Here is a 27,818-nt window from a genome sequence, read left to right on the forward strand (position 1 = left end):
TTTTCCCGGACTCCCCGAGACAGGGCTCGGTAAGTCAGGGACCCTCAATGGAAATAAGTCACTTTGTCTGGCCTTTTTGGGTTATCCTAGGTAATTTACACATATGTTGCTATGTATGATAATTTATGTAACTGTATTTATGCGTACCTGTACCTTAATAAACTTACTTAGTAGCAATTCCGCCTAAAATTGGACATTTTTTCCGGACTCCCCGAGGCAGGGCTCAAAAAGTCAAAGACCCCAAGTCACTTGGTCTGACTTTTTTGGGTTATCCCAGGTTCCTACACATATTCTGCTATGTATGATATTCTGCATAATTATGTATACCTGAATAAACTCACTTATTTACTTACTAAATATACTTAATTGCTGAGCTTTAGTGGTCCTTAACAACCTGAGTAGCAACAAACTGTGTTGAGGAATATCGATGAGGGCGTAAAATTTGTCAATTATTTAATGGTTAAATCTTCAATAACGTGACGACGTTCCTTGTAAACTGTTTCAGCTGCTCATATTTAAGAACTGGTAAGTATGAGCAACACAAGACATTGAGCTGATGATTACTTTCATTTTTAAAACTGTTAAAATGTAGTTGAGTCTTAGCTTCCGATTTGCATGAATTTGAATATGCTTTTGTGTAGCCCTGAAGGCTGTATGACCCTTGTGAGTTTAGCGCTCAGTTATTGTAATCATAATAGCCCTGAAGGGAGGTTGCCTGATACCTCGGGGCTCTTGTTCCAAGGAACCGAACCTGACCCTTTTGGATAAAAGCTGAATACTTCGTATTCCATAGATGATATATGACGCCAGTAACTTCAGTGGTTCCTAATAAATATAAATAAGTATTTAGGCTATGGGTACGTATATAAAGTATTTTGTATAATCCTTTTGACACTAATATTATGAGCACAAAATGTATAATTCAATAAAATCCAAAATGCACCACATGCAAGTGGATTTTTTGTGTCTTAATAGTCTTTGATTGCATGTAAACTACATTTCCTGTATACTGTTGAAAAAATATATATTATTATTATGCGACATTTCAATTGGGGCTTTATTAATTTAAATATTAAGACATATATACATGTCACCAAATCCTTTCTTTGTAATATTCTGTATTAATAGGACAAAATCAGATTAATAATTCAGAATAAATTTATATCCAGGTTCAGGATTAATCTCGTCATTTATTTTGGGTAATATGTAGTCTTTTGATTTTTTTTTTTGTTAGAGCTAAGTACCATGAAGAACAAGAATAGTCTACATGACATTGTATAAAAGCTAGACAAAGGTTCTTGTATGGGCAGGTAGGCACTATGCTTGCCTATACAGGAACTTTACCTGACATTTGCTTTCTTTTAATGCATTATTCATGTTTAATTCACCTGAAATTCAGCAATAAAATGATATTCCTTGATATTTCACCAAATTCACTGTTGAGTTGGACTCCTCATTACACAGTTTAATAATTTATAATAAGTCTTCTTCCACTAATGCATACAAGACCCTGTGTCAGGCTCTTGAATAGTGATGTATGCATTATCACTTCATCACTGATCTCTTCTTTGACGAAAATTATGAAAAATAAATTAAGAAGTATCCAAAATATGATGGTAAGATTTGCCCTGGACACAGGTGCAAGGGAACTTGTAGGTCAAGGCCTACTAATGAAACCAGATATATTTTGTAAGCAATACAATAGAACCCCAATATCCGCTGATTTGGTATCCACGGTTTCAGTTATCTTCCGGTTTACTGTGGCCCAAAAATACCTCTTAATTTTGCAAAATGATGGCCCCATAGTTCAAAAGTAGAGACGATGGCAGTTCTTCAAAACCCAAGAGCTGTGAAGTGCTTCCCATCATTTAAAAAGTGATAATTCTCCACTTATTGTGTATAATTTATCAATTTTATTAATGCTGTAAATAAAAATTTACAGTATTAATAAAATACACAGCAGTGTTATTCTTGAAGTGTACAATTGGAAAACAGGAATAAATAAAGGAAATATAAATAATGTCCTGCAAGGGGTTGTTGAAGTGATTTAGGTATTTAGAAAGGATGAAGCAGAATAGGATGACAAAGAGGATACATAAAGCTGGAATGGAAGGAAGTAGGCACAGGAGTCATTCCAGGATAGATTGGAAGGAAGGGGCTAAGAAAGGTTTAAGTGCTATGGGCTTGAACATCTAACAGGCTGGTGTTGGTGCATTAGATTGGAATGAGTGGAAACACAAGGTTTTTATGACAACATACTGTTGGAGTATGAACAAGGTTGTTACCTTGTGTATACTCCAATCTGGCTAACCAGTTTGGCTGAAGAAATTCAGGCAAACTAGTTAGCCAGATTGTTTTAGGGAGAGATCAGTAAGGTGAAGAAGCTTGAAGAGCAAATGGCATTAGCAGTTAAAAAGAAAGAGGGGAGAAGTAAGATGGAGAGATGGCAGTGCTGGAAAGATGGTGAGGATATTTTGATAAGTTATTGAATTATTATTATTATTATTATTATATATATATATATATATATATATATATATATATATATATATATATATATATATATATATATATATATATATATATATATAATCCACCATGAGGCCAGGTCACAGACCGGGCTGCGGGGGTATTGACCCCCGGAACTCTCTCCAGTTATATATATATATATATATATATATATATATATATATATATATATATATATATATATATATATATATATATATATATATATATATATATATATAAGACAAATTCTTCCTGATAACCTCAGTGACTCAGCAGGAATACAGGACCCTAGCTATGCCAGTGCCATCACTGGCATAGCTGCTCCAGCACCAAACCCTAGTGCAGCACTGGCTCACAAACAGTCAAGCTAGGATGGCTCGATCGCTGATAAGGTGCTTGCCAACATGCTCAGGGTTGAAACATCAGATAGACTGCCCATCTCCAGGCTGTGAGTGCACTTCACTCTGGGGACTTCCTCCAAACAGTTCCCATATTGGCAATGGGAACGCGACTTGACCCTAAGACTCTCCGTATTACAGTGGCTCTGCACCTTGCTGCCCCAATTCACACAGAATATATGTGTATTTGCTGTGAAGCGCAAGCAGACCAATACGGTCTACATGATCTTAACTGTTCCAAAACCAAGGGCTGGCATGCAAGACACAATGAGGTCAACGACATCATAAAGAGAACCCTTGCTACAGCTGGATGCCCAGCCGAGAGGGAGCCCCGATCACTAGCAGCCAATACCCACAACCCAGCAAATCGCCCCGACGGGATCACCATCTATCCTTGGAAGAATAGCAAGCTCTTAGCATGGGACTATACCTGTGTGTCCACACTGGCTGACACCTATATCCATCACAGTGTTGGGCGACAGGGAGGAGCTGCTGACCACAGGGAGGAGTACAAGATCAGCAAGTACAGGACATAAGCCAACAGTATCAATTTGTCCCAGTGGGATCAGAGACCTTGGGATCATGGGGAAAAAAATGCCACACGTTTCCTTAAAGAATTGGGTTCCAGACTCATCGACACCACCAGGGACCCAAGGGCAGCCACTTTCATGTTCCAGCGCCTCAGCATGGCCATCCAGAGGGGAAATGCTTGCTGCATTGTACCATTGTAGTCATGTATGTGTTTTTCTGTAAATGTATTCTGTTTATTAATAAATGTTCACATAGAATATAAAATATAGGTGGGATATTGGCAGTTTGGAGGGATATGTTGTGTATCTTTATATGTGTATGCTTCTAGACTGTTGTATTCTGAGCACCTCTGCAAAAACAGTGATAATGTGCGAGTGTGGTGAAAGTGTTGAATGATGATGAAAGTATTTTCTTTTTGGGGATTTTCTTTCTTTTTTGGGTCACCCTGCCTCGGTGGGAGACGGCCGACTTGTTGAAAAAAAAAAAATTATATATATATATATACATATATGTATATATATATATATATATATATATATATATATATATATATATATATATATATATATATATATATATATATATATATATAACACCAAGAAAGGCCAGGTGGTGTGTGTGCCATGGGACAGAGATGGTGTAAACTAGTGTTAGCAAGGTGTGGCCTTCGTGCCGAGTATTTCTGCAAGTTGTTATTTGCTAATGGCGTCACTTGCCTGATGCATTACTTGTTACTCTCATATCTTCCATTTTCTCTAGAGAGCTTTGTCTCACAATAGGAAGATCCAAGCTCGATAGTGGGGCAGGTGGAGATGATGGGCATATTTCCTTACATGTCTTACATTTTAAACTAGTAACCTTAGAAGCTAGCCAATAGATGCAGGGTAGCCAGTGAGTTTATAAACTAGTCGGAAAGTGAGGCTAAATAGACTAGCAAGTGTGACAATAAAGTAGGGTTAGCGTATTAGCCAAAACTGCTCTTGATGTCAGGAATTGGACTCATCTTTCCCTTCCTTGGATCGAACCTGATTGTCTCCCATTTCCCCACGAGTTAAGATTTTGTTCGGATTATTAACCCTGGAGGGTTAGCCACCCTGGATAACCCAGGAAAGTCAGTGCGTCATCGAGGACTCTGCCATACGTATTTCCATAGGGGTCCTTATATCTTGCCCCCCCAGGATGCGACCCACACCAGTCGACTAACATCCAGGTACCTATTTGCTTGCTAGGTGAACGGTACATCAGGTGTAAGGAAACACGCCCTATGTTTTCACCCTTGCCGGTGATCGAACCTTCTTGCCACACTTCTTACAGGTTTAGAGCTTCACATAATAATAATAATAATAATAATAATAATAATAATAATAATAATAATAATAATAATACTACACATAAAATACGATTGAGTATTAATAAACCAAAAAGTGGGTACTTCAGAAACACGACAGTGAGTAATTCTGTAAAAAACGAGAAGGAACAAAGATCTAGTGTTGTCCAATAAACACGAGACGAAAAGATTAAATTTTTTTAAGTGTTTGCGTCATGAAAGGTAATAATTCATTAAATATACATGTTGTGCATATCCACGTAAAAAGAAGAGCAGAGTGAACATCTGAGGAAGTGTGTTGGGGGAGGGGGGGAGTCTGTTCAAGGAAAATTATACTGACTCGGCTCTTAGTCATGAGATCTGCTAAATATTGTAAGCATCCGTTGGCATTGCAAGGCTCACATTGTGTTCTGGTATTAGTAAGCAGAGGTTAACGGAGCAGTGTGTTGCTACCTTACTCTGTTGTATATAATATTTACATGGCGGGAACAAAAGTTACAGGATGAGTTTTGTACATCAGGTAGTGAAATCTGTGAGTCAGAACTGGGAGACTCATGAAGGTGATGAAGAAATCGTCAAGCATTCCGCTATAGCTTTTACGGTTTAGGAAAGCTGTTGCTACTACTTTTTAATAAGAGGTGGGCGGGAGGAGCATGAAAACACTCGGCTGTGCTGGCCGAGACCTTGAACCTGTCTACCCTCACAATAACAGGTTGGAGCTCTCCCAACTAGAACCTTGTCTGCCACTCCGCCATCCTAGCTACCTTCATGTTCTTTTGTATTTGCCACAAAACGTTTTTCTTCCTTCACATTTCTACCTTTAAGAAGGGTTGTATTGTTTGAAGTATGGGTATTTTAAATCTTAGATCTCTCAGTGGAGGTTCCTGAACATCAATAAGGAGCTCTTAGTCCTAGGAATTGTCATGTAATAGTAATAGTGCCTGTGGTGTCGAGAGTTCTGTACAGTCTGTAGTTTGAGCATCAGTCGGGGCTGTCCACATCGTTATATATAATTATGGGAAGTGCTAAACATGTAGGGGTGATACAACGCCTAGAATATGGGAGACAATCACGTTTAATTAAAGTTGACGGTAACTACAGTTCCCGGAGCCATTCACCAGCTTCAAGGTACTTCCTTTGAAGGGCAGAAGACCACAAAACTAGTCTCCGATGTTAACTTATCTCAATGACTGTGGTAATGAATTGTTCATTAGAAAGTTGTGAGTGAGCACATTGTAATGAAGATGTGTATAGCTCATTCTTTTATTTAACATAATTAAGTACCACATTATGCGGCTGCTCTATTCTGTATGATAGGTAATTAAGAGAACACTCGCTATATTGTTCAGTATGATTGATTGTGGGAACACCCACAGTGCGCCAGTACCTGTACCAGCTCTGTATGAAATACAGTCGGATGGTAGGTGTATATGGGAACGTCCGCTGTGTATGGCTGCCATATTCTGTACGTAGTTGCATTATATGAGGAGCCACAGTGTGCAACTACCACATTCTATAGTTACATTGTAGGAACCCCCCCGCAGTGTCTGGCTATGCTGTTCTGTCCTTAGAGGATAAGGGTGAGGGGATAAGTAACATGGATCCCAGATAGAAGACAAGGATTTGAGATGGATAATAAGGATCTAAGATGGATAACAAGAGTCTGAGATGAGCTGAAATGGATAGGGGTCTGAGATGAGCTGAAATGGATAGGGGTCTGAGATGAATAAAAGTGGTCTAAGATGGGTAACAAGGATCTGAGATGGATAAAAAGGGGCCAAAGACAGATGAAGATTCGAGATGGATAAAAAGGAGGGGCTAAGAGGGATAACGAAGGCGAGGTAAGACGTAGGACTGTACCAGTTGAAGGTCGCAGCAGCGGCAGCAACAGCGCAACACCATGTCCACCTCTACCCTCATACCTTACTCCTCTCTCTTGGTCTGCACTTGGCCCATTTTAAGTCAGGCCCGATCCAAGCCTAGCCAATGCCAAGTCTGGCCCATTCCAAAAGTAGTCCCAACCTTAGCCGATAGAGAACACACATCCAGCTGTCGTCTCTTTAAAATCTTATAAAGACAATTTGATAGTTTTATTATATGTGTAGTTACATTGATGAATAAGACGCATGTGCAACGCTTGGGTATCTCTTTGTGTTGAGAGAACTAAGATATGAGGAATGTGAACATGTAACTCCGTCAACTCTCATCAAGCATAATTAATATTAATAATAATCTCTATTTTTACAAGTACATGTACTAAGTGTACAGGCCTGGTTGACATCAGTAACATACTACTATATTGAAAGCCTCTTGTTATGTAGAGCATTTCGGGCTAATTAGGTCAGTTTTGTCCTCAAGATGCGACCTACGCCAGTCGACTAACACCCAAGTACCTATTTTACAGATAGGTGACCATGGAACCATATCGGGTGCCTTAAGGAAACACGTCCTAATGTTTCCACCCGTACCGGGGATCGACCTCTGGACGTCAGTGCGAGCTGAGTGCGCTAGCAATCGAACCGCACACTACGGGTGTACCCAAACTTGTTGAAAGAAACGCAGGCTGCTCGTCTCTTTCAGCGGGCTGCCTCGCAACAACCATCACATCAATCTTGTCTCTCATGGGGCTGCCTCACCCATTGCATCACCCACACCCGCAGTGTTCCCACATACACAGAGGGGCTAGAGTACCCGTTGAAATATTGCCCCATCCAGGGTTTAGAAGACTGAGGATCGACTCTCCACTACCCCAGTACCATGTTGATTTATGTTTTAATGTGACCTATATTTACATATATACAGTGCCCAATAAATATATTTTTTATTTGTATACAGCTAGTATTAGTCCTAGTTTTAGACTGCCCGAAATGCTGTGCATATCTATGATATAATGCGCATATCATGATATAATGTATTCTATTAACTTACTATTGTAGCAAATGTATCTCTGTGAGAAATAATCTGAATGGACCATACTAATTTACTGTTTTAACCTAATAAAAGATTTGCTTAAAAAAAAGAAATGTATGATAACCCGTATGAGTGGGTTTTGAGGAAGCTGCGTGGGGTCGAAACTGGATTCGTTGTTTCAACATATTTACATAGACAACTGTGTTATGAGTTAAAGCGGGAGAGAGATCCGTGTTATGTTAAAGTTAAAGCAGGAGAGAGATCCGTGTTATGTTAAAGCAGGAGAGAGATCCGTGTTATGTTAAAGTTAAAGCAGGAGAGAGATCCGTGTTATGAGTTAAAGCAGGAGAGAGATCCGTGTTATGTTAAAGTTAAAGCAGGAGAGAGATCCGTGTTATGAGTTAAAGCAGGAGAGAGATCCGTGTTATGTTAAAGTTAAAGCAGGAGAGAGATCCGTGTTATGAGTTAAAGCAGGAGAGAGATCCGTGTTATGAGTTAAAGCAGGGAAGATGAATAATAATGCAAAAATTCACAGAATCCTCGTAGCATTGGTAGCGTGCTAGGCTCACAACCACGAAGATCCTGTGTGGAGCCCAGGATCCTCGTAGCATTGGTAGCGTGCTAGGCTCACAACCACGAAAATCCTGTGTGGAACCCAGGATCCTCGTAGCATTGGTAGCGTGCTAGGCTCACAACCACGAAAATCCTGTGTTGAGCCCAGGATCCTCGTAGGTAGCTGCTAGGCTCACAACCACGAAGTTCCTGTGTGGAGCCCAGGATAAGGTGGGACGTTTGGTTGTCTTTTAACAGCTACTGCCCCTGTTACCTAGTAATAAATAAATACACTACCTAGGAGTCAGTCGACTTTTGTGGATCGCATCCTCATGGACATGATTATCATGTTCGGACCCGCACTTGATTGAAAGCTGGGCAGTCTTAGAGAAATATTACAGTTGGTTTTGGCCTGTTTAGGTCCCATTTTGTGGAGAAGGGGGGAGGGGTGAAATTTGGAAGTTTGAAATGCTGCTTTTCATGCGATAATTTCTGAATGTAATATAATTTATTGAAATTTTAATATTAGTTTCCATGTGATTTGTGACGGATGACCCTTGTAGGTTCAGCGCTTCATTTTGATGCTGATAATAATAATAATAATAATAATAATAATAATAATAATAATAATAATACTGTGATTTGTGAATGCCTCTTCTGATTTACTTCGAATCTTCAACGCTACAAATATTTGCCGCACTCTGCACTATTCCAGTCACATATATTGAAGTACATGGGACTGGGAGTATGCAGTATGGGTGTACCTTTTTTTTATGATCGCGCAGCCACCGAAATACTAATTTTTATTGTGATATTTTGGTCCTCTTTCCCAAGGTGCCAACCACATTTGGCGAACATCCAGGTACCTATGTATTGCTAGGTGAGCAGGGGTAATAGGTGAAACATGATCATGGTAGCTGCAGTCGTGCTACCTCTTGTTAAATTAATATTTTTTTAGTAAACAACAGAATGGCGTCGTACATCGCCTACAGGATGAGGATTAGGCTTAATTCTAACGGGAGGGTAACTCCAATTTCTTGGATCAAGAGCCTCATTTGAAATGTTCAGAATGTAAAAGTTTATATTTTAATCCATTATTACCCATTTTATTTTATTTTATTTTATTTTCAGCACTATATTTACACCTTTTAATTATGACTCATTCAGTTGTACACTTCACGTCACGCCTGTCATTAGTGTAAATATAATGGTTCATTTGTTAGTAAAAAAGATTTTTCTTCTAAATGTTAATTTATTCTCCTCTCTGATAATCTTCACTTTCTTCTTTAAATCTTCCATCTGTGCTCTTAACTCGATACGGAGCTTTTTCAATTGTTTTCTAAGCAAGCTGCAGTCCAGGTTCCCACTACTCAAAGGACGGTAGTGGTTGTATTTCCATTGTTAGGGGAAATAGGATTTTTTTTCCTGCCACGTGTCTTAATTTAATCATAGGATGACTCTCTTCGTTGAGCTTTTGGTCATATGACTGAAACCTTCCACTGGTTTATTGGCTGCAACTGATGTTCAGTAATGGACTGTTTATTAAAATTCCATCATGGTTTGGCATATGCAGTTCAGTGTTATTTTTTTGTTTGTTTTTGTTGAACTTGCTAGAAAGTGATCCTGTTTCTCCCAGCTCAGGAGTATAGAACCAAGTTCATGGTAAGGGAGGAGGGGTAGGTATGCTAGTCAAGTGTGGCGTTGTTGTGGTCAGGACAGGTTGAACAAGTTTTTTTTTTTTGTGTTGAGCTCAGACGTAGAACGCTGGCCCACTGCCTCGATCAATACACCCTATAATCATTTGAAACTTATTAATTTTTATTACAGAATAATTCAGATAAATAGATACACTTCCTCAAAGCCTTAGTTACTTATGAATAAGGCTTACGTGGTCACAATGATTAAAGGATCATTCATTGTGAATAAAAAAATCTACAGAGTATGTGACGTCTGAAGAGCCCTGTGTATGCATAGTTTCGTCAGCTCTTGCATCATGTGGGTTACAATTAAAGTGGCAGACAATTCTTGCATTTGGTCTCACATGTGGCTACTCTTGCTTTTGCAATTTTTTTTTTACGAGGCTTCGTGTCTAGTGTTATGTACGTGTTCAATTTATACTATCAGGAGGTGTGCAGGAACGGATTTTACAGGGAACGCATTTGAAGAAGTGGATGGCAAGCAGCCAGCTGTGAAGTGTAGTTTGTGGTGGTTGCTGGGCATGGAACACCATATCTCATCACCGAATTTACAAACCACAACTTAGACTGCCAATTACAATATTTCTGTTGTATTTTATATATATAAAGAGCCAAACTACAGTGAATCATTCAGCACAAGGAGTGGTGGAGGCTCCATCTTTTGTTCGCTAGTCGCGAGACAGACACATTACATGACATATTTTAGATTATACCAACGAACCTTACCACATGCGACACACAAACCTGTTGTAATTGCGAACTACCTCACACTAATTATATACAGAGATCCTCTGACATACGCATTACTCAACCTGTCCATGAGAAATTCTGTTCTTAAAATTTTCCTTGTTCCTTTAATTTTTTTCCTGTTCTTAGAATTTACCATTATTCATCTGAAGCCACTTTGCTAGTTTTTCTCATTGATCCCCTCTTCTCCAACCCCCCTTTCGGTGATTAATTCATTTGTTAGGTTTAATTTGAGGCCTAACGACTACACGTGGCCCGTAAATGCTACAGTTACCTGTACACCAGTCAAGGTTATTTAATCCCAGAAATTAGGATTGAAGTACAGTATTCTCAGTGTACTATATTTACACAGCTATACATCTCTCGGTATCTGTATTTACCTTGTTCATTAGTGTCTAATCACCAAAATAGAAGATTATTATTATACTAATAGTGAAACGCTATACCTCTTAGACTTAGAGGATATATAACAGCTGGGAAATGGGGTTGACGGGGTAGAGACAATGTGGTTTAATCAAATGAAGAGGAGGGTAGCTCCATTGCCATAGAGCAAGAGTTCTTCACCAGCATCTAGGCATCCCCTTAAAGGAGATACAAGAGCGGAAACGTAAGGTGGTGAAGGGGGGTTCCCCAAGACAGGGTGTGAGGTCCACTATCCACTGAGAAGTGAGCATCAGTACACCGCCACACTACAGACAGTACGAACGCAGATAAGCTCTATCTTTACTTTGTGACTGGCATATGTATATTACATAAGCATTCAAGAGAGAAGTCATATGTATATTACATATACATGCGGGAGTGTGTGTTGAAGCATTTCCGATTACTGTCTAGCAAAGTTAGATCATTTTACGCTCCCAGTTGTTTAAAAGGTAAGACAGCGTGTAATGAACTACTACTGTTCAGCCAACTGGATGCCAATTTCAGTCATCTGATATTAGTTTTTTTGTTTTGTTTTGTTTTGTTTGAAGAGCTCTGGGTAATCGGTGCTGGAATGTTAAGAGTATCCAATGTTTGTTTCCTAAAGGTTACATGCAAATTATGCGTTCCAAACACAGGTAGTGTGGTTAACTTTATCTCCCTCGTATCCAGTACACCACATCCTGCATATACAAGGATCACATGTTGATATATTTTGTAGTTTGTTTTCACTGTGTTGCAGTGTATGTACTTTGTAATGTTTTCCCTACAAATGTGTATTTTGTAACCTTTCTTTTCATAACGTAGACACATTTTGTAACCTTTTCACTACATAGATGAGTTCTACAAATTTTGCTTTCACTAGCGATGCATTTTGTAACGTTTATTACTAGCGATGCATTTTGTAACGTTTTTCGCTAGCGATGCATTTTGTAACGTTTATTACTAGCGATGCATTTTGTAACGTTTTTCACTAGCGATGCATTTTGTAACGTTTTTCACTAGCGATGCATTTTGTAACGTTTTTTACTAGCGATGCATTTTGTAACGTTTCTTACTAGCGATGCATTTTGTAACGTTTTTACTAGCGATACATTTTGTAACGTTTGTGTTCACGTTTGCTAATTGTAGATATGTATTGCAATATTTCCTTTCAATACGGAGGTGTACTTTGTAATTTGTATTCACTACAGATCATGTGTGATAGTCCATTGGTTAGGATATATTACTAACAACATATTCCAGGGCAGAAATAAGGTGTCGTCTGTGTGACTTAGACTGGTACAACACTGGTACATAAATATTTTTTTTTTGTACAATGTATCATTCTTCACATCGTTTATTACTTGCTTCCCAGGGCCAATTTTTGAACGTTTTCTGTAATTAGAAACATTTTTTCTTGATTGTAGGTATTTTTAACCACAAGTAAATATATTAGAAAAATAAAAACGATACAACACTTCCGGCAGCACGATGTCTGAACAAGCCCCAGCAACATTCAAATATATACGTGTATCATGAATAATGTTATTGTCAAGGATTTATTCTTTTTGGAACATTTCCACTATTATTTGTCAGTCCGAAAATATTGTGTCCTCGAGATAATTGTATGGGGAATCGCTAAATCCACAAGGCCCTTGCAACACCTCGGGAATGGGAGATAGTCAAAAAGGGGGAAGGTGTTTATATTTAATTGGATCAAGAGCCCTTAACCAACATCCAGGCTCTGAACGTCGTGGCCTCGAAAAGTGACCTTGATTTGCAACACGTGACAGGGTCTTTAAAATTTTTTAAGCGTGTTTTATATAAGCGGGAGGGGGGGGGGGATACGTAATGTATCCAGATTAAGTCCTGAGTGATTTAAGTTGTGATTGAAGCAGTAATATTTCGTCTTGGTTAAATTTTACGGGGATTCTGTCACACTTCTTGCCAACAAACTCATTGTATACGAAGTAGTGGATGATGTAATCGGATCCTGGAAAAAGTCGCAATCTAACGTAAATAAAATGTGACTTTTTTTTCTTTGCCAAGTAAGTTTATTCAGGTATACACAAATACAGTTACATAGATTATCATACATAGCAGCATATGTGTAGGATAACCCAAAAAAGTCAGACACTGACTTATTTCCGTTGGGGTCCTTTAAAATTGTGACTTTAATGTGGCTTTTTCCTGTGACTTTTTTGTGGCTTTTTTCCTGTGATTTTTTTTCCTGTTATTTTTTCTTGTGACCTTTTTTTTTCAAACAATGGGTAGCCGAGAGGTGTTGAAAACTATGGTGCCCTTTAACTGAATACCATTTTGAAGAAAAATGGATATGATATTATTTTGAATTTTCAGTAGTTATGCAGAAGCGAAATAAACTGCCAAGTAAAATTGTTAAGAACATTAGAAAGGAGCACTGCAGCACGCCTACTGGCCCATGCGAAGCAGAAAATATTAAAGGAAGCGCTGTTTAAATTTACATACTAGGTTAAATACACAAATCAAGATAACTGAGTATAAGTATGACTCGCATCGCATATACCAGAAGTGTTTTTTTTTTTTATTTTATGCCAACAATGCTGAACTTTTGGTGCATCGTTGATTGTAAAGGTCGGGGGATGAGAGTCTTGTGGGTTGTGAAGCGGTCATTCACCTTTTACAAGGTTCAGTAGTCATACTGACTGATTACGTCGACTCCCGACTGATTACCTCAAACTCACGATTTTCACCATTATTCTTTGTATGAAGAAGCCAATGTGTGGCGAAACGTTTCCTCATTAAAGACACTCAAGTTAATGGATAAGTTAAATTTGGAATAGGTTGTAATGTATTATCAGGACTGGTGGTTGTATTAAAGCAAAGGACACGCGGGCGTGATAAACATGTCTGTGTATCAAATGTACTGCTAATAATGAGATAATGTTGACAGGGTCCCACATCAGAGACTATTGAGGAAAATTAAAGCACATGGAATAGGAGAAATTTTTTCCTGGATAGAGGCATGGTTGACAAATAGGCAGCAGAGAGTTTGCATAAATGGGGAGAAATCAGAGTGGGGAAGCGTCACGAGCGGTGTTCCACAGGGGTCAGTGTTGGGCCCCCTGTTGTTCACAATCTACATAAACGACATAGATGAGGGCATAAAGAGCGACATCGGCAAGTTTGCCGATGACACCAAAATAGGCCGTCGAATTCATTCTGACGAGGACATTCGAGCACTCCAGGAAGATTTGAATAGACTGATGCAGTGGTCGGAGAAGTGGCAGATGCAGTTTAATATAGACAAATGCAAAGTTCTAAATGTTGGACAGGACAATAACCATGCCACATATAAACTAAATAATGTAGATCTTAATATTACGGATTGCGAAAAAGATTTAGGAGTTCTGGTTAGCAGTAATCTGAAACCAAGACAACAGTGCATAAGTGTTCGCAATAAAGCTAATAGAATCCTTGGCTTCATATCAAGAAGCATAAATAATAGGAGTCCTCAGGTTGTTCTTCAACTCTATACATCCTTGGTTCGGCCTCATTTAGATTATGCTGCACAGTTTTGGTCACCGTATTACAGAATGGATATAAATTCTCTGGAAAATGTACAAAGGAGGATGACAAAGTTGATCCCATGTATCAGAAACCTTCCCTATGAGGATAGACTAAGGGCCCTGAAACTGCACTCTCTAGAAAGACGTAGAATTAGGGGGGATATGATTGAGGTGTATAAATGGAAGACAGGAATAAATAAAGGGGATGTAAATAGTGTGCTGAAAATATCTAGCCTAGACAGGACACGCAGCAATGGTTTTAAGTTGGAAAAATTCAGATTCAGGAAGGATATAGGAAAGTACTGGTTTGGTAATAGAGTTGTGGATGAGTGGAACAAACTCCCGAGTACAGTTATAGAGGCCAGAACGTTGTGTAGCTTTAAAAATAGGTTGGATAAATACATGAGTGGATGTGGGTGGGTGTGAGTTGGACCTAATAGCTTGTGCTACCAGGTCGGTTGCCGTGTTCCTCCCTTAAGTCAATGTGACCTGACCTGACTAGGTTGGGTGCATTGGCTTAAGCCGGTAGGAGACTTGGACCTGCCTCGTATGGGCCAGTAGGCCTTCTGCAGTGTTCCTTCGTTCTTATGTTCTTATAAAAGTAGCACTGCAGCAGATCTACTGGCCCATGCTAGGCATTCTTATGCCATGACTGATACTCGTACATTATAGGCAAGTCAAAGCAAGCCTCTGATTTAAACGTTTCACTCAGAATTTGGTTTCGTCCAGTCTGCAGAAAACCCCAAAAGTACTACTTGAATATGTATCCTAATGAGGTGGATGCTAGGAGAGGTCATGTCATATTCATTGACAACAAAAGCAGTAGATTAGGTCCGAGGTTTGTGTGGGACCATATATAGGAAGGTCACCAAGAGGTTTGGTTAGGCTGACAGCGCCCTGATTCTGTTTGGTGTTATGTACCCTGGTATTGACTGCTTCTTAGCATATCTTCCTAACCCTATTAAGATGAGCTTGGCCTTGTTCCATGCTATGAGGTATGTGAGTTTGTCTCTGTATGAAACAGGTTGCTCTCTTGATCCAAGGAATTGAACTTGTCTTCCCCTTGGATTGAAACCAATTGCTTCCCATACCCCAGGCACAATGACCCCTATGGGTTTAGTGCTTTCCTCATAATAATAATAATATTGTGATATGTAGCCTGTATACATGTATCTTCATGAAATCTGACATCAAGGCTTAGTGCAGTTTCACTGGTGTAATACTTGCCACTCATGGCACAGGGGATAGTGTAGGTGCAGTTGGATAATCAATGTCCTTGAATGTTTTGAAGGGTATTACTGCAACATGATGTTCAACTTCCAGATATTAGGTGCAGTGTGGATTGCTTTTTGACCTATGGGAAGAATGATAGTCTTTAGACTTCGGTTTTACATAATGTGTTGTACTCTAAAGTTGAGTAGAAATTTGCGAAGAAAAAGGTGTTGCAAGTGAAATGCTGCAAATTCTATAGGCTCAGATGAAGAGGCTATGTTGTAATGATGGTAGAATTACCTACAAAATGTTAGATGAAAGGACACAGATTTTTTTTTTTATTATCACACTGGCCGATTCCCACCAAGGCAGGGTGGCCCGAAAAAGAAAAACTTTCACCATCATTCACTCCATCACTGTCTTGCCAGAAGGGTGCTTTACACTACAGTTTTTAAACTGCAACATTAACACCCCTCCTTCAGAGTGCAGGCACTGTACTTCCCATCTCCAGGACTCAAGTCCGGCCTGCCGGTTTCCCTGAACCCCTTCATAAATGTTACTTTGCTCACACTCCAACAGCACGTCAAGTATTAAAAACCATTTGTCTCCATTCGCTCCTATCAAACACGCTCACGCATGCCTGCTGGAAGTCCAAGCCCCTCGCACACAAAACCTCCTTTACCCCCTCCCTCCAACCTTTCCTAGGCCGACCCCTACCCCACCTTCCTTCCACTACAGACTGATACACTCTTCAAATCATTCTGTTTCGCTCCATTCTCTCTACATGTCCGAACCACCTCAACAACCCTTCCTCAGCCCTCTGAACAACAGTTTTGGTAATCCCGCACCTCCTCCTAACTTCCAAACTACGAATTCTCTGCATTATATTCACACCACACATTGCCCTCAGACATGACATCTCCACTGCCTCCAGCCTTCTCCTCGCTGCAACATTCATCACCCATGCTTCACACCCATATAAGAGCGTTGGTAAACTATACTCTCATACATTCCCCTCTTTGCCTCCAAGGACAAAGTTCTTTGTCTCCACAGACTCCTAAGTGCACCACTCACCCTTTTCCCCTCATCAATTCTATGATTCACCTCATCTTTCATAGACCCATCCGCTGACACGTCCACTCCCAAATACAGTGGACCCCCGCATAATGATCACCTCCGAATGCGACCAATTATGTAAGTGTATTTATGTAAGTGCGTTTGTACGTGTACGTTTGGGGGTCTGAAATGGACTAATTTACTTCACAATATTCCTTATGGGAACAAATTCGGTCAGTACTGGCACCTGAACATACTTCTGGAGTGAAAAAATATCGTTAACCGGGGGTCCACTGTATCTGAATACATTCACCTCCTCCATACTCTCTCCCTCCAATCTGATATCCAATCTTTCATCACCTAATCTTTTTGTTATCCTCATAACCTTACTCTTTCCTGTATTCACTTTCTTCTTTTGCACACCCTACCAAATTCATCCACCAATCTCTGCAACTCCTCTTCAGAATCTCCCAAGAGCACAGTGTCATCAGCAAAGAGCAACTGTGACAACTCCCACTTTATGTGTGATTCTTTATCTTTTAACTCCACGCCTCTTGCCAAGACCCTCGCATTTACTTCTCTTACAACCCCATCTATAAATATATTAAACAACCACGGTGACATCACACATCCTTGTCTAAGGCCTACTTTTACTGGGAAATAATTTCCCTCTTTCCTACATACTCTAACTTGAGCCTCACTATCCTCGTAAAAACTCTTCACTGCTTTCAGTAACCTACCTCCTACACCATACACCTGCAACATCTGCCACATTGCCCCCCTATCCACCCTGTCATACGCCTTTTCCAAATCCATAAATGCCACAAAGACCTCTTTAGCCTTATCTAAATACTGTTCACTTTAGCCTTATCTAAATACTGTTCACTTATATGTTTCACTGTAAACACCTGGTCCACACACCCCCTACCTTTCCTAAAGCCTCCTTGTTCATCTGCTATCTTATTCTCCGTCTTACTCTTAATTCTTTCAATAATAACTCTACCATACACTTTACCAGGTATACTCAACAGACTTATCCCCCTATAATTTTTACACTCTCTTTTATCCCCTTTGCCTTTATACAAAGGAACTATGCATGCTCTCTGCCAATCCCTAGGTACCTTACCCTCTTCCATACATTTATTAAATAATTGCACCAACCACTCCAAAACTATATCCCCACCTGCTTTTAACATTTCTATCTTTATCCCATCAATCCCGGCTGCCTTACCCCGTTTCATTTTACCCACTGCCTCACGAACTTCCCCCACACTCACAACTGGCTCTTCCTCACTCCTGCAAGATGTTATTCCTCCTTGCCCTATACACGAAATCACAGCTTCCCTATCTTCATCAACATTTAACAATTCCTCAAAATATTCCCTCCATCTTCCCAATACCTCTAACTCTCCATTTAATAACTCTCCTCTCCTATTTTTAACTGACAAATCCATTTGTTCTCTAGGCTTTCTTAACTTGTTAATCTCACTCCAAACTTTTTCTTATTTTCAACAAAATTTGTTGATAACAGATGACACAATAAAATGTCATTCGGTGCATCTGTGCCCTTTTACCTAAGAGGCTATGTTGTGTTTGGTCCTGGCATCTTGGTGAGATTAGATGTGTACAAGATCATTTTTGTTGGAGGGTTTTTGATATACAATTCTCTAAAACTGAGTAGATGATTGTGTTATGGAGGATAGACATCAAGGAAAGGAAGGGTTGTGACTTTACAAAAGCATTTTAAATTACAAATGCCACAATATGTAGTTGTAAGTGACATATTATAGTATATTTATAGGGAGGCACTAAACCCATAAAAGCCATGAAGTGCCAGTATAAAGGGAATCAGTTACATTCTTTTTGTTTTAACTTTCACAAGCTTGTGCTCTTGTCATCATGTTTGCCTGAAATTCTCTGCATAACTATGGGCTTTCTGCATGCACAACTAAATGTTGCCCATCTCTGTATAAACATTGTATTGTGTTGAAATTAATTACTCATTATTATTATTATAATGTAAAGAAAGAATGAAAAGTCACAAATCCAGGTCAGGTTTAAATATTGTCATTTTTATCCTTTTCCTAAGTGCAGATTATTTGTGTAATGTCATAGTGTCTTTATTAAGTTTATGATGCAAGATTTGCCATTTTCCTTACAGTTAAATGATGGCATCTGTGGTGCGTCGTTGGGCACTGGACTCTCAACTTTTGGTGGCAATCCAGAATAATGACGTTATGCGTGCCCATAAACTTTTCCAAGCTGGAGTGGACACTGATATACGCTTCTCAATTAATTCTCAGCAGAGACCAGCACTCTGTCTCTGTGTTGAGAACAATGCTCTTGACATGGGTAAGTTTGGTTTATTCAGTTATAATATTAGGAGCCACACTTTGTTAGTTTTCAAACCATACCCCGGCCGGGATTGAACCCGCCGGGGTATGAATAGACATTCTTTTTCTTATTTTATTTAAATTTTCTGAGAGAGAGATTTCCCATGCACATTGTACCTAGCCATAAGAAACATTTAGTACAGAAATATGTCAGTAACACACCACAGGCTAGTTGGCAATGGTTCACTAGACTGCATAAGCCTTTTCAAGTCTACTTAGTGTAAAATTATTACACTACAATGTAATCAGTATCCTGTATTCCCAAGAAATCTATGTTATTTCATGTGAATATTAAATGGCAGTTTCTTTGATGGAAAGTAGATTTCTTTTACCATATCTTAAAGGAGTTTTGTGTGTGAGGGGTTTGGACTTCCAGCAAGCGTGAGTGAGCACGTTAGATAGGAGTGAGTGGAGACAAATGGTTTTTAGGACTTGACATACTGTTGGCATGCCCAAAGTAAGATTTATGAAGGGATTCAGGGAAACCAGCAGGCCAGACTTGAGTCCTGGAGGTGGGAAGTACAGCTCCTGCGTTCTGAAGGAGGGGTGTTAATGTTGCAGTTTTATAACTGTAGTGTAAGTGTGCCTCTGGGAAGACAGTTATGGAGTGAATGATGATGAAAGGTTTTCTTTTTTGAACCACCCTGCCTTGGTGGGAAATGGCTGATTTGTTAATAAAAAAAATATCTAGTAACTAATGAAACGTGAATTTGCATTTACCTAATTTTGGATGTCAGGGCCGTTAAGTAATGATGGCTGTATATTGTGTTTCATATAGGAATTGCATAACTCATTATCTTGATGCCAGTCAAGTTATATGGTCAGTAATTACTGCCAAAATAATAATATTAATTATCCTTTATATTTTACAACTTTAAAATTAAATGTGTGTTTTATTTCAGTTCAGCTCTTGGTTGAGTTGGGTGTAAGCATTAACCAAGGAGATTCTGGAGGCCTAACACCACTTCACATAGCATGTACACACAGTTATACTAATTTGGCTGGCCTCCTCATTAAAGCTCGTGCCAATGTCAATGCTCGGACACATCAAGGACGGACTCCACTCCATCTTGCTGCTGTGAGAGGCAATCAAGGTAACTTTTCAAGTCTATTTTATGCAGTATAAATTGGAAAATGTAGGTAGTAGGTTGGTAGACAGCAACCGCCCAGGGAGGTACTACCGTCCTGCCAAGTGAGTGTAAAACAGAAGCCTGTAATCGTTTTACACGATGGTAGGATTGCTGGTGTCTTTTTATTCTGTCTCATACACATGCAAGATTTCAGGTACGTCTTGCTACTTCTACTTACACTTAGGTCACATTTCACATACATGTACAAGCATATATACACACACTCCTCTGGGTTTTCTTCTATTTTCTTTCTAGTTCTTGTTCTTGTTTATTTCCTCTTACCTCCATGGGAAAGTGGAACAGAATTCTTCCTCCGTAAGCCATGCGTGTTGTAAGAGGTGACTAAAATGCCGGGAGCAAGGGGCTAGTAACCTCTTCTCCTGTATATATTACTAAATGTAAAAGGAGAAACTTTCATTTTTTCTTTTGGGCCACCCTGCCTCGGTGGGATACGGCCGGTGTGTTGAAAGAAAGAAAGGTATAGTTGCTTGTATAAAGGGGGCATTTCCTAGTTCTTGAGTGTAAAAGGGTTCTTATAGCCTCTGTTATGACTACTTGACACAGACTGATAGATCATCTTTTCCCCAGTGAGCTTTTTCCCCGAGATGTTTGAGTTAGATTCTTTGCAGCACCAGTGAAGCTGTAGGCAGGTCTTTTTGACAAACTGCTTGGGCTCATACAGGTTTTAGAGCTCTCAAAACATTGCCTCATACTGTTCCTGCCTTTGATTAGTTCCATGAATTTTTCTACTCCCTGAGCCCAGCCATAGGTCAGGCTCATCTGGTGCTTGTCTGGTCAACCAGGCTGTTGCTGCTAATAGTCTTTTCACCTGCTAGCTGTTTCATCAAGGTAACTTGAAGATAAATTCCACATAGACTTAAGCTACAATTCAAAACAGGCAGCTGATGTAGACGATATGAAACACAACTGCTTCTCACCAGATGTTAATCATTCCTTTCTCATTCTTCATACACCTTCCCAGATTCCCACTGACAGGATTTATGAGCAGGCACCTTTAGCTCAAATTTAGCTTAATTAAGCCATACAGTGTTGCAATGTTTTGTCTTACAGGAATGAAGCACTCTGGCTAGAAAATCAAAAATAGCTCATTATTCAGTAACTTGTAGATGCCAGGAATCATTTCTCTCTTGGCTCTGTCAGACTCTAGGCCTTCAGTCAGGCTGTTAGTGCTTGTTGCACAAATGCATAAGCCTTTGATTCTTATAGTGTCCATTTCATTAAAAAAGTCATGTACCATCTTCTCTTAATTATTTCTTTTATCTCAGATTTGGTGAAGCTTTTATTATCCCAAGAAGCAGCTGTAGATGTCGTTGATGGGGATGGCTGTACACCACTCCACTATGCTGCTGCATCAGCAAATTCTGAAATTGTTGAGATTCTACTCAGTGCCCATGCAAATCCTGAAACTATTGATAATCGAGGCAATACAGCACTTCATTATGCTGTTGATGTAAATGGTGTGAAAGCCTTTACGGTGAGAATACTGGCAATGGTTCATCCAGTTGCAGCTTGTATAACAAACTCTGGCATGGAAACACCTCTACATATTGCGGTGAAAAGTGGTAGACAAGATGCAGAGAGTATTCTTGCAGCAGTAGTGGAAGTAGGAACAAGGGCTGCCCTTAACTCTAAAGGCCCTTTAGGCCATACACCATTACACTTGGCTGTTTTAGAGCACCGTCTCAATCTTTTGCGTCTTCTCCTCACTGCAGGAGCAGACACGAACACCGAGGATCACTTGGGACATACTCCTTTGGTATCAGCAGCAAGAGATGCTACTTGGGGTGCGGTAGCTCTGCTCTTGGCTGCTGGAGCACGTACTAAAAAACTGATACGAGGAGGGGACATAGAAAATGAAGTACGGGACTCTGGCATTCGTGCACTACTTGAAGAAGCCACAAGACAACCTCCTTGCCTCTCTAGTTTGTGTCGCCGAGCACTCACTCATCATCTGGGTCCTGGTGCCCTTCGTGCGCTTTCAAAAGCGACTCTGCCTTCTGTGTGGCAAGACTTTCTTACTTTCCAATCAGTAAGCCTATAGTTATTGAAAAAAAAATACCACTCATAGTCACAAGAAAATGTCATGCCATGCAGTTAGCATACTATTGAACTTTAATGGTACTCAACTCTCTTTGAAGGTGCTATTTTATTATTTATTTCAGAGATGAACTGAGAAAATGCTTAGAGGATTATGTGTTGACATGTAATTTATGAAGATACTGTACTTAGTTGAGTATCAAATAGAATGATGTGCTGCATTTTGTTCAGTGGATAAATCTACTGTGTATAGAATTATCTAGCTCATGTTTGGATGTTTCCATATTTAAAAAAATGCATATAATTTAAGTTTTCTAATGTAAATATTTTAGGTAAGACACATAGGCAACAGTTAGGCAACTTTATTCCGAAATGTGTCGCCTACACAGTAGGCTTCTTCAGTCGAATACAGAAAGTAGGCAGGAACAGTAGAGATGTGAAGACGATGTAGTCAGTCCATCACCCTTGAAGTTGTAGAATTTGAGGTTGTCAGTCCCTCAGCCTGGAGAAGTTCAGTTCCATAGTCAGGAACTATCTGAAGATCAAGCGACAGTGCGGAGACTTAAATACTGTCGGAAGGAGAGGTGCAGAGTAGTAGTAGTAGTAGTACGTTTCGGAATAAAGTTGCCTAACTGTTGCCTATGTGTCTTACCTACCAACCTGTCGGTATTGTATACCATTTTGATGTAAATATTTTAGATGACAGTTCTTCATTTACAGCATAATTGGTATAATTTGATAATGTGTAATTGCCTCTCTATATTGTAGTGTCAGGTAGGCAAAGTTTCTTATGCAGGTTATCCTCAGTAAACTTTATTACATAGCAACACTTGACTCATTTGCCAAAGAAGTTGCAATCACTTAGTTCATAGGCATGTTTAATGTGCACATTTCTCATTTGCTACAGTATTTAATTTAAATTCTCAGTTATAGAAACCAAATTGTCATATTGGTTTTTATAAACTATGTATTTATAAAATTTATTATTACTGTATTGTTATTATTATTATTATTATTATTATTATTATTATTCACAAAAAATGCTACCATATATTTTTTAAATTGTTGAAAAATAATAGACAAGTAAGAGAAGCCAGAAAAATAAGACTAAGTAAGAGAAGCCAGAAAATGTAATAAAGTAAGAGAAGCCAGAAAATGTAATAAAGTAAGAGAAGCCAGAAAATGTAATAAAGTAAGAGAAGCCAGGAAAATAATCAAGTCCACATAGGTAGTGCAACTCTTGTAATGCTCTCTTGAATACCGTTTTTTTTTTTTTAAAGGGTTTCCAAGAAATAATAAACAGTAAATCTTCAATATAAAAGACTAAGGGGGAGATTCTCTGAGTGTCCATTCATTCAGAATATTAAAAACTTGCATAAAAAGCACTTAGGTAATCTGTTGTGTACCTTGTGCAGTACTGTACACATTAGAGGTACAGTAGTACACATCGAAATTAAATGAGTTTATAAGTAGATTATGTGTGGTACTTGAAGGGTTCATTATATATCAAGGCCAACTATATCCAGGGTTTCCTGTTTTAATTTAGCCCTGAAGTATTTTGGATGAGATTACAAAGAAATATGATTCTCATAGATGGTACAAGAGATTACACTTGGGATAGGTGTAAAAGATAAGCTATTTTTGTTTTTAATGTATAAATTATATTCCTGTTAATACAGTAATCCCTTGATTTAATGGACTAATAGGGAGGAGAGGGTGGCTGGTCCTGTTGTTTGTGGTTAATAAAGGTGATTATTTTGCTGTGATCATAACAGTAATGAATAATTTTCCATTCAGTGAACTTTGTCCATTGTTTCTGAATCAATTAACCCAGTTAATTTTGTCTTGTATTTCTGAAGTCCATTCACTTGAGGTCTGTTAAATCTTGGGTTCGACAGTTTGTTGTTTTCAATTTGTTAACACTTGTATATAATCTATACAGAGACTGAGGGCATTTAAAGAGGATGGAATAGATAAGGATGATGAATGGGGTGTACAAAGCTGGGGTGGAAGGAAGGAGAGGTAGGGGCCATCCTCAGAAGGTTGAAGGGAGGGGGATAATGTTTTTAAGTGCTAGGTTTTAAGTATCCAGCAGACTTGTGTGAATGTTATATCAGAGTGAGTGGAGACAAGTGGTTTTTATGGCTTGATTTTTTGTTGGAAAGGGATTCATAGAAATTGGTTTGCCAAACTTGAGTCCTGGAGGTGGGAAAGGTAGTGTCTGCATTCTGAAGGAAGGGCAGGGATGTTGCAGTTCAGAGTGTCATTTGAATTGTGTTGTCTGCACACTTTTAGCAAGACAACTATTGAATGAATAAAGTTGAGTGCGTTTCATTTTTGTTGGGTCACACTACTTCAGTGGTAGATGGCCAGTGTGTTTAAAAGCAAATGCTACCAGAATGTAGAATGTTGTATAGTATTTGTTTTCTTACGGGTCAATTAGAAAATGGGCATTGCAATACTACCTCGAAACATACCTTGATCAGGCTTTTGAGCCATTACAAATTATTGTAAAATATAACGTAAAATCTTAATAACATGAATGTAAACCACTCTCTGGACGGAGGGTTCAAACACATGGTAAGCCATTTCCTAGACTACCGGGCCAATGTACTAGCAACTGTACCATACTGGCATGAAGGTTCATCCTGGTAGGTGTATTTATATCCATACTTGGAAGATTAGCATGGCTACCACTATAACCATTATGACAATAGTGATCACAGTAGCACCCATGCTAACCTTCCAAGTGTATATACAGTACATGTAGTAATACACCTAGTTGGATTAAACCTATTAGGATGGCATGATACAGTGAATAGCACACCTGCCCTAGTTATTATAACATATTTTAGTAACTGACAGGAGATTCCAAATTTATGTTATTACTGAGAAAAGTTAGTCATAGATGGGTAAAATTATTGGAACGAGCAGGCAAATGACTAAATATAAATAAAAATACCAATTGTCCTCCTTGTATCTACCAAAGGGTCATGTGCAACATGATCTTCAGATATTACTTATACTAAAATTTCTTTTACATTCCTCTTGCAGTCATTCTCAAAGACAGCTTAATAATGAATTGTTCGTATTAAATTTCCATTACCAGTGAATGCTACAATAATTCTAATGGCCTTGTAGAATTAGTGGTGTCTTTTCAAGGTATCCATAATATGTTCTTTATGATATCAAAGATAAAAAGAAACTGCAATATATGCATGTTCTTTCCAAATACTAATCAATGTACCAATTTATGAGATTTTTTATATCTCTCTACTAATGGCTCATGGAAAGTTTATAAATCTTATGCTTAAATAAAGTAAAATATACATCAGACTAATGGTGCCTTTATTGCATTACTGAGTTCATGCTTTTGCATCTTCATATATTCCTTACTACTTATTGTTGTTATTATAGTAAATGCTAAAACTGTAAGGTCATTAAGTGCATATACTTAAGTAGCATCAAAAATAGTTGAAATGGAGTGATTTTTTGGGGTAATATTTATTTACTTTTCAAAATTTATGGCTATTTTTCAAAATTCTTTGTTATTTCTCGTAATTTTTAGTCATTTCTCGTTATTTTTGATAACTTTCAGTTATTTTTCGTATTTTTAGGTATTTTTCATGATTTTTAGTTATTTTCCATAATGAATAATCTTAATGAAAATGTTAGCTTCCTCCATTAGGAATTACCTGGAAATTAAGGCCTCGTATTATGCTAAAATTATCTCATTTTACATTTTTAAGTGTATATTCTGAATCAGCATAGAAAATAGTACGCCTGGTGTGATTTTAATGAATTTTGAAAATCTGGCCGAAAATTGTGATTTTTTTGGGGTGAAAAAACTTTTTTTTCCAAAATGGAAAGTTGTCATGATGACACTTGTTTGTTGGATCAATTTCTCCCCACAAACATGAAAAAATCCTGTATATACAGCTTTCATAGATGGTTATGAGAGCTTTGTAAGATAAATGTGCAGTAAAAGGTGCCTCATACAGAGAAGAAACATACAAGAGAAAGCAGCCTTGTATCTTGAAGTTAGAGAAGGTAGAGGCCCCTTACTATTGCATTTTATTTCTCTTAGGGCTTTGTGTCACATTGGCTGCCATTGTTTTAATCTCATCCCTGTTCAGTCATGTATCATGGTTATAGTGTCTACAGTCATCTTACAATATTTAGATAAAATCAGCTTTGATCCAAGGATATCATTTACATTGTTAGGCAGTAGTCTAGTTTTATTTCTCGAATTAAAGCATGTGGTTTGCATAAGCTACCTACTTTTTATTGTGGTGTGAGTATACTATATATGATTGAGTTGTAGAATTGTGGGATAATCAGCATTAGTTGTACAGTAGGACCCTTGTATCCATGGGGAAAACATTCCAAGACCTACCATGGATAGTTGGAAACCCTATACAGTGGACCCCCGGTTTACGATCAGCTCCCAATGCGACCAATTATGTAAGTGTATTTATGTAAGTGCGTTTGTACGTGTATGTTTGGGGGTCTGAAATGGACTAATCTAATTCACAATATTCCTTATGGGAACAAATTCGTTCAGTAATGGCACCTGAACATACTTCTGGAATGAAATAATATCGTAAACCGGGGGTCCACTGTATATGTAATTTTTTTGTTTACATACATACCTATGATAAAGTTTAATTGATAAATTACGCACAGTAAGTTGAGAATTAGCACTTTTTCGTTGATGGGAAACACTTCACGGCTTCTCTTAGGCTTTGAAGAACTGCCATCATCACTACTTTTGTGCTTTGGCCCAAAGTCATTAATAAGCAAAATTAAGGGTTATTTTCGGCCCACGGTACACAGCAGATAACTGAAACCGCAGAAACCAAACATGTGGATATGGAGGTCCTACTGTATATTCATTACTTTGTAATGTTTCTATGTAATTATTGTAATGGTATAATCCAGTGATATTCAAGATGTCAGGTAATGAAATTTTGAAATATGGTGATATATGCTGGTAGTAAAGATCTGGAGTTATGTATTAATAAGTGGTTTGTGAAATACACTTTCCAGAAGGATAAAGATATGTTCTTCCTAATAATTTTTGTAATAGTAATTTTGCCATTTTACTTTTTACACTCATTGCATGAGGTCAGCATGTCAGAAGAAAATGTGCAATACCTTAAATTTATGATAAACTTTGTTCTACGAGATTAAGCTTTAATAAAATAGTTTTTTCTATTGATTTTACCTGTTGTCCTATAATATATATAAGGTTAATAAAAAATAATCAGCCTCTTGCTTACAATCTGGGTTATTGTGGAGAGATGCATGAGCATTTTCTTAACAACCAGTCTGGATTGATCTGTG

The 27,818-nt window shown here is 38.5% G+C and overlaps 1 protein-coding gene across 2 annotated transcripts; it reads left to right on the top strand.

Annotated features, from left to right (window-relative positions):
- The first annotated feature begins 387 nt into the window (after positions 1-387).
- On the top strand, positions 388-27,687 carry LOC128702979 (ankyrin repeat and SOCS box protein 7). 2 transcript variants are annotated; one of them, XM_053797484.2, is made up of 4 exons: positions 388-525; positions 19,053-19,243; positions 20,187-20,378; positions 21,701-27,687. In XM_053797484.2, the coding sequence occupies exons 2-4, from the start codon at positions 19,057-19,059 to the stop codon at positions 22,474-22,476; spliced, it is 1,155 nt and encodes a 384-aa protein (XP_053653459.1). In that variant the 5' UTR covers positions 388-525; positions 19,053-19,056; the 3' UTR covers positions 22,477-27,687. The 2 variants fall into 2 exon arrangements, with proteins under 2 accessions (XP_053653459.1, XP_053653458.1); XM_053797483.2 differs by lacking the exon at positions 388-525 and adding an exon at positions 11,338-11,545.
- The last annotated feature ends 131 nt before the right edge of the window (positions 27,688-27,818 follow it).

The sequence above is a fragment of the Cherax quadricarinatus genome, chromosome 86 (genome assembly GCF_038502225.1).
Source record: "Cherax quadricarinatus isolate ZL_2023a chromosome 86, ASM3850222v1, whole genome shotgun sequence".
NCBI classification, from domain to species: domain Eukaryota; kingdom Metazoa; phylum Arthropoda; class Malacostraca; order Decapoda; family Parastacidae; genus Cherax; species Cherax quadricarinatus.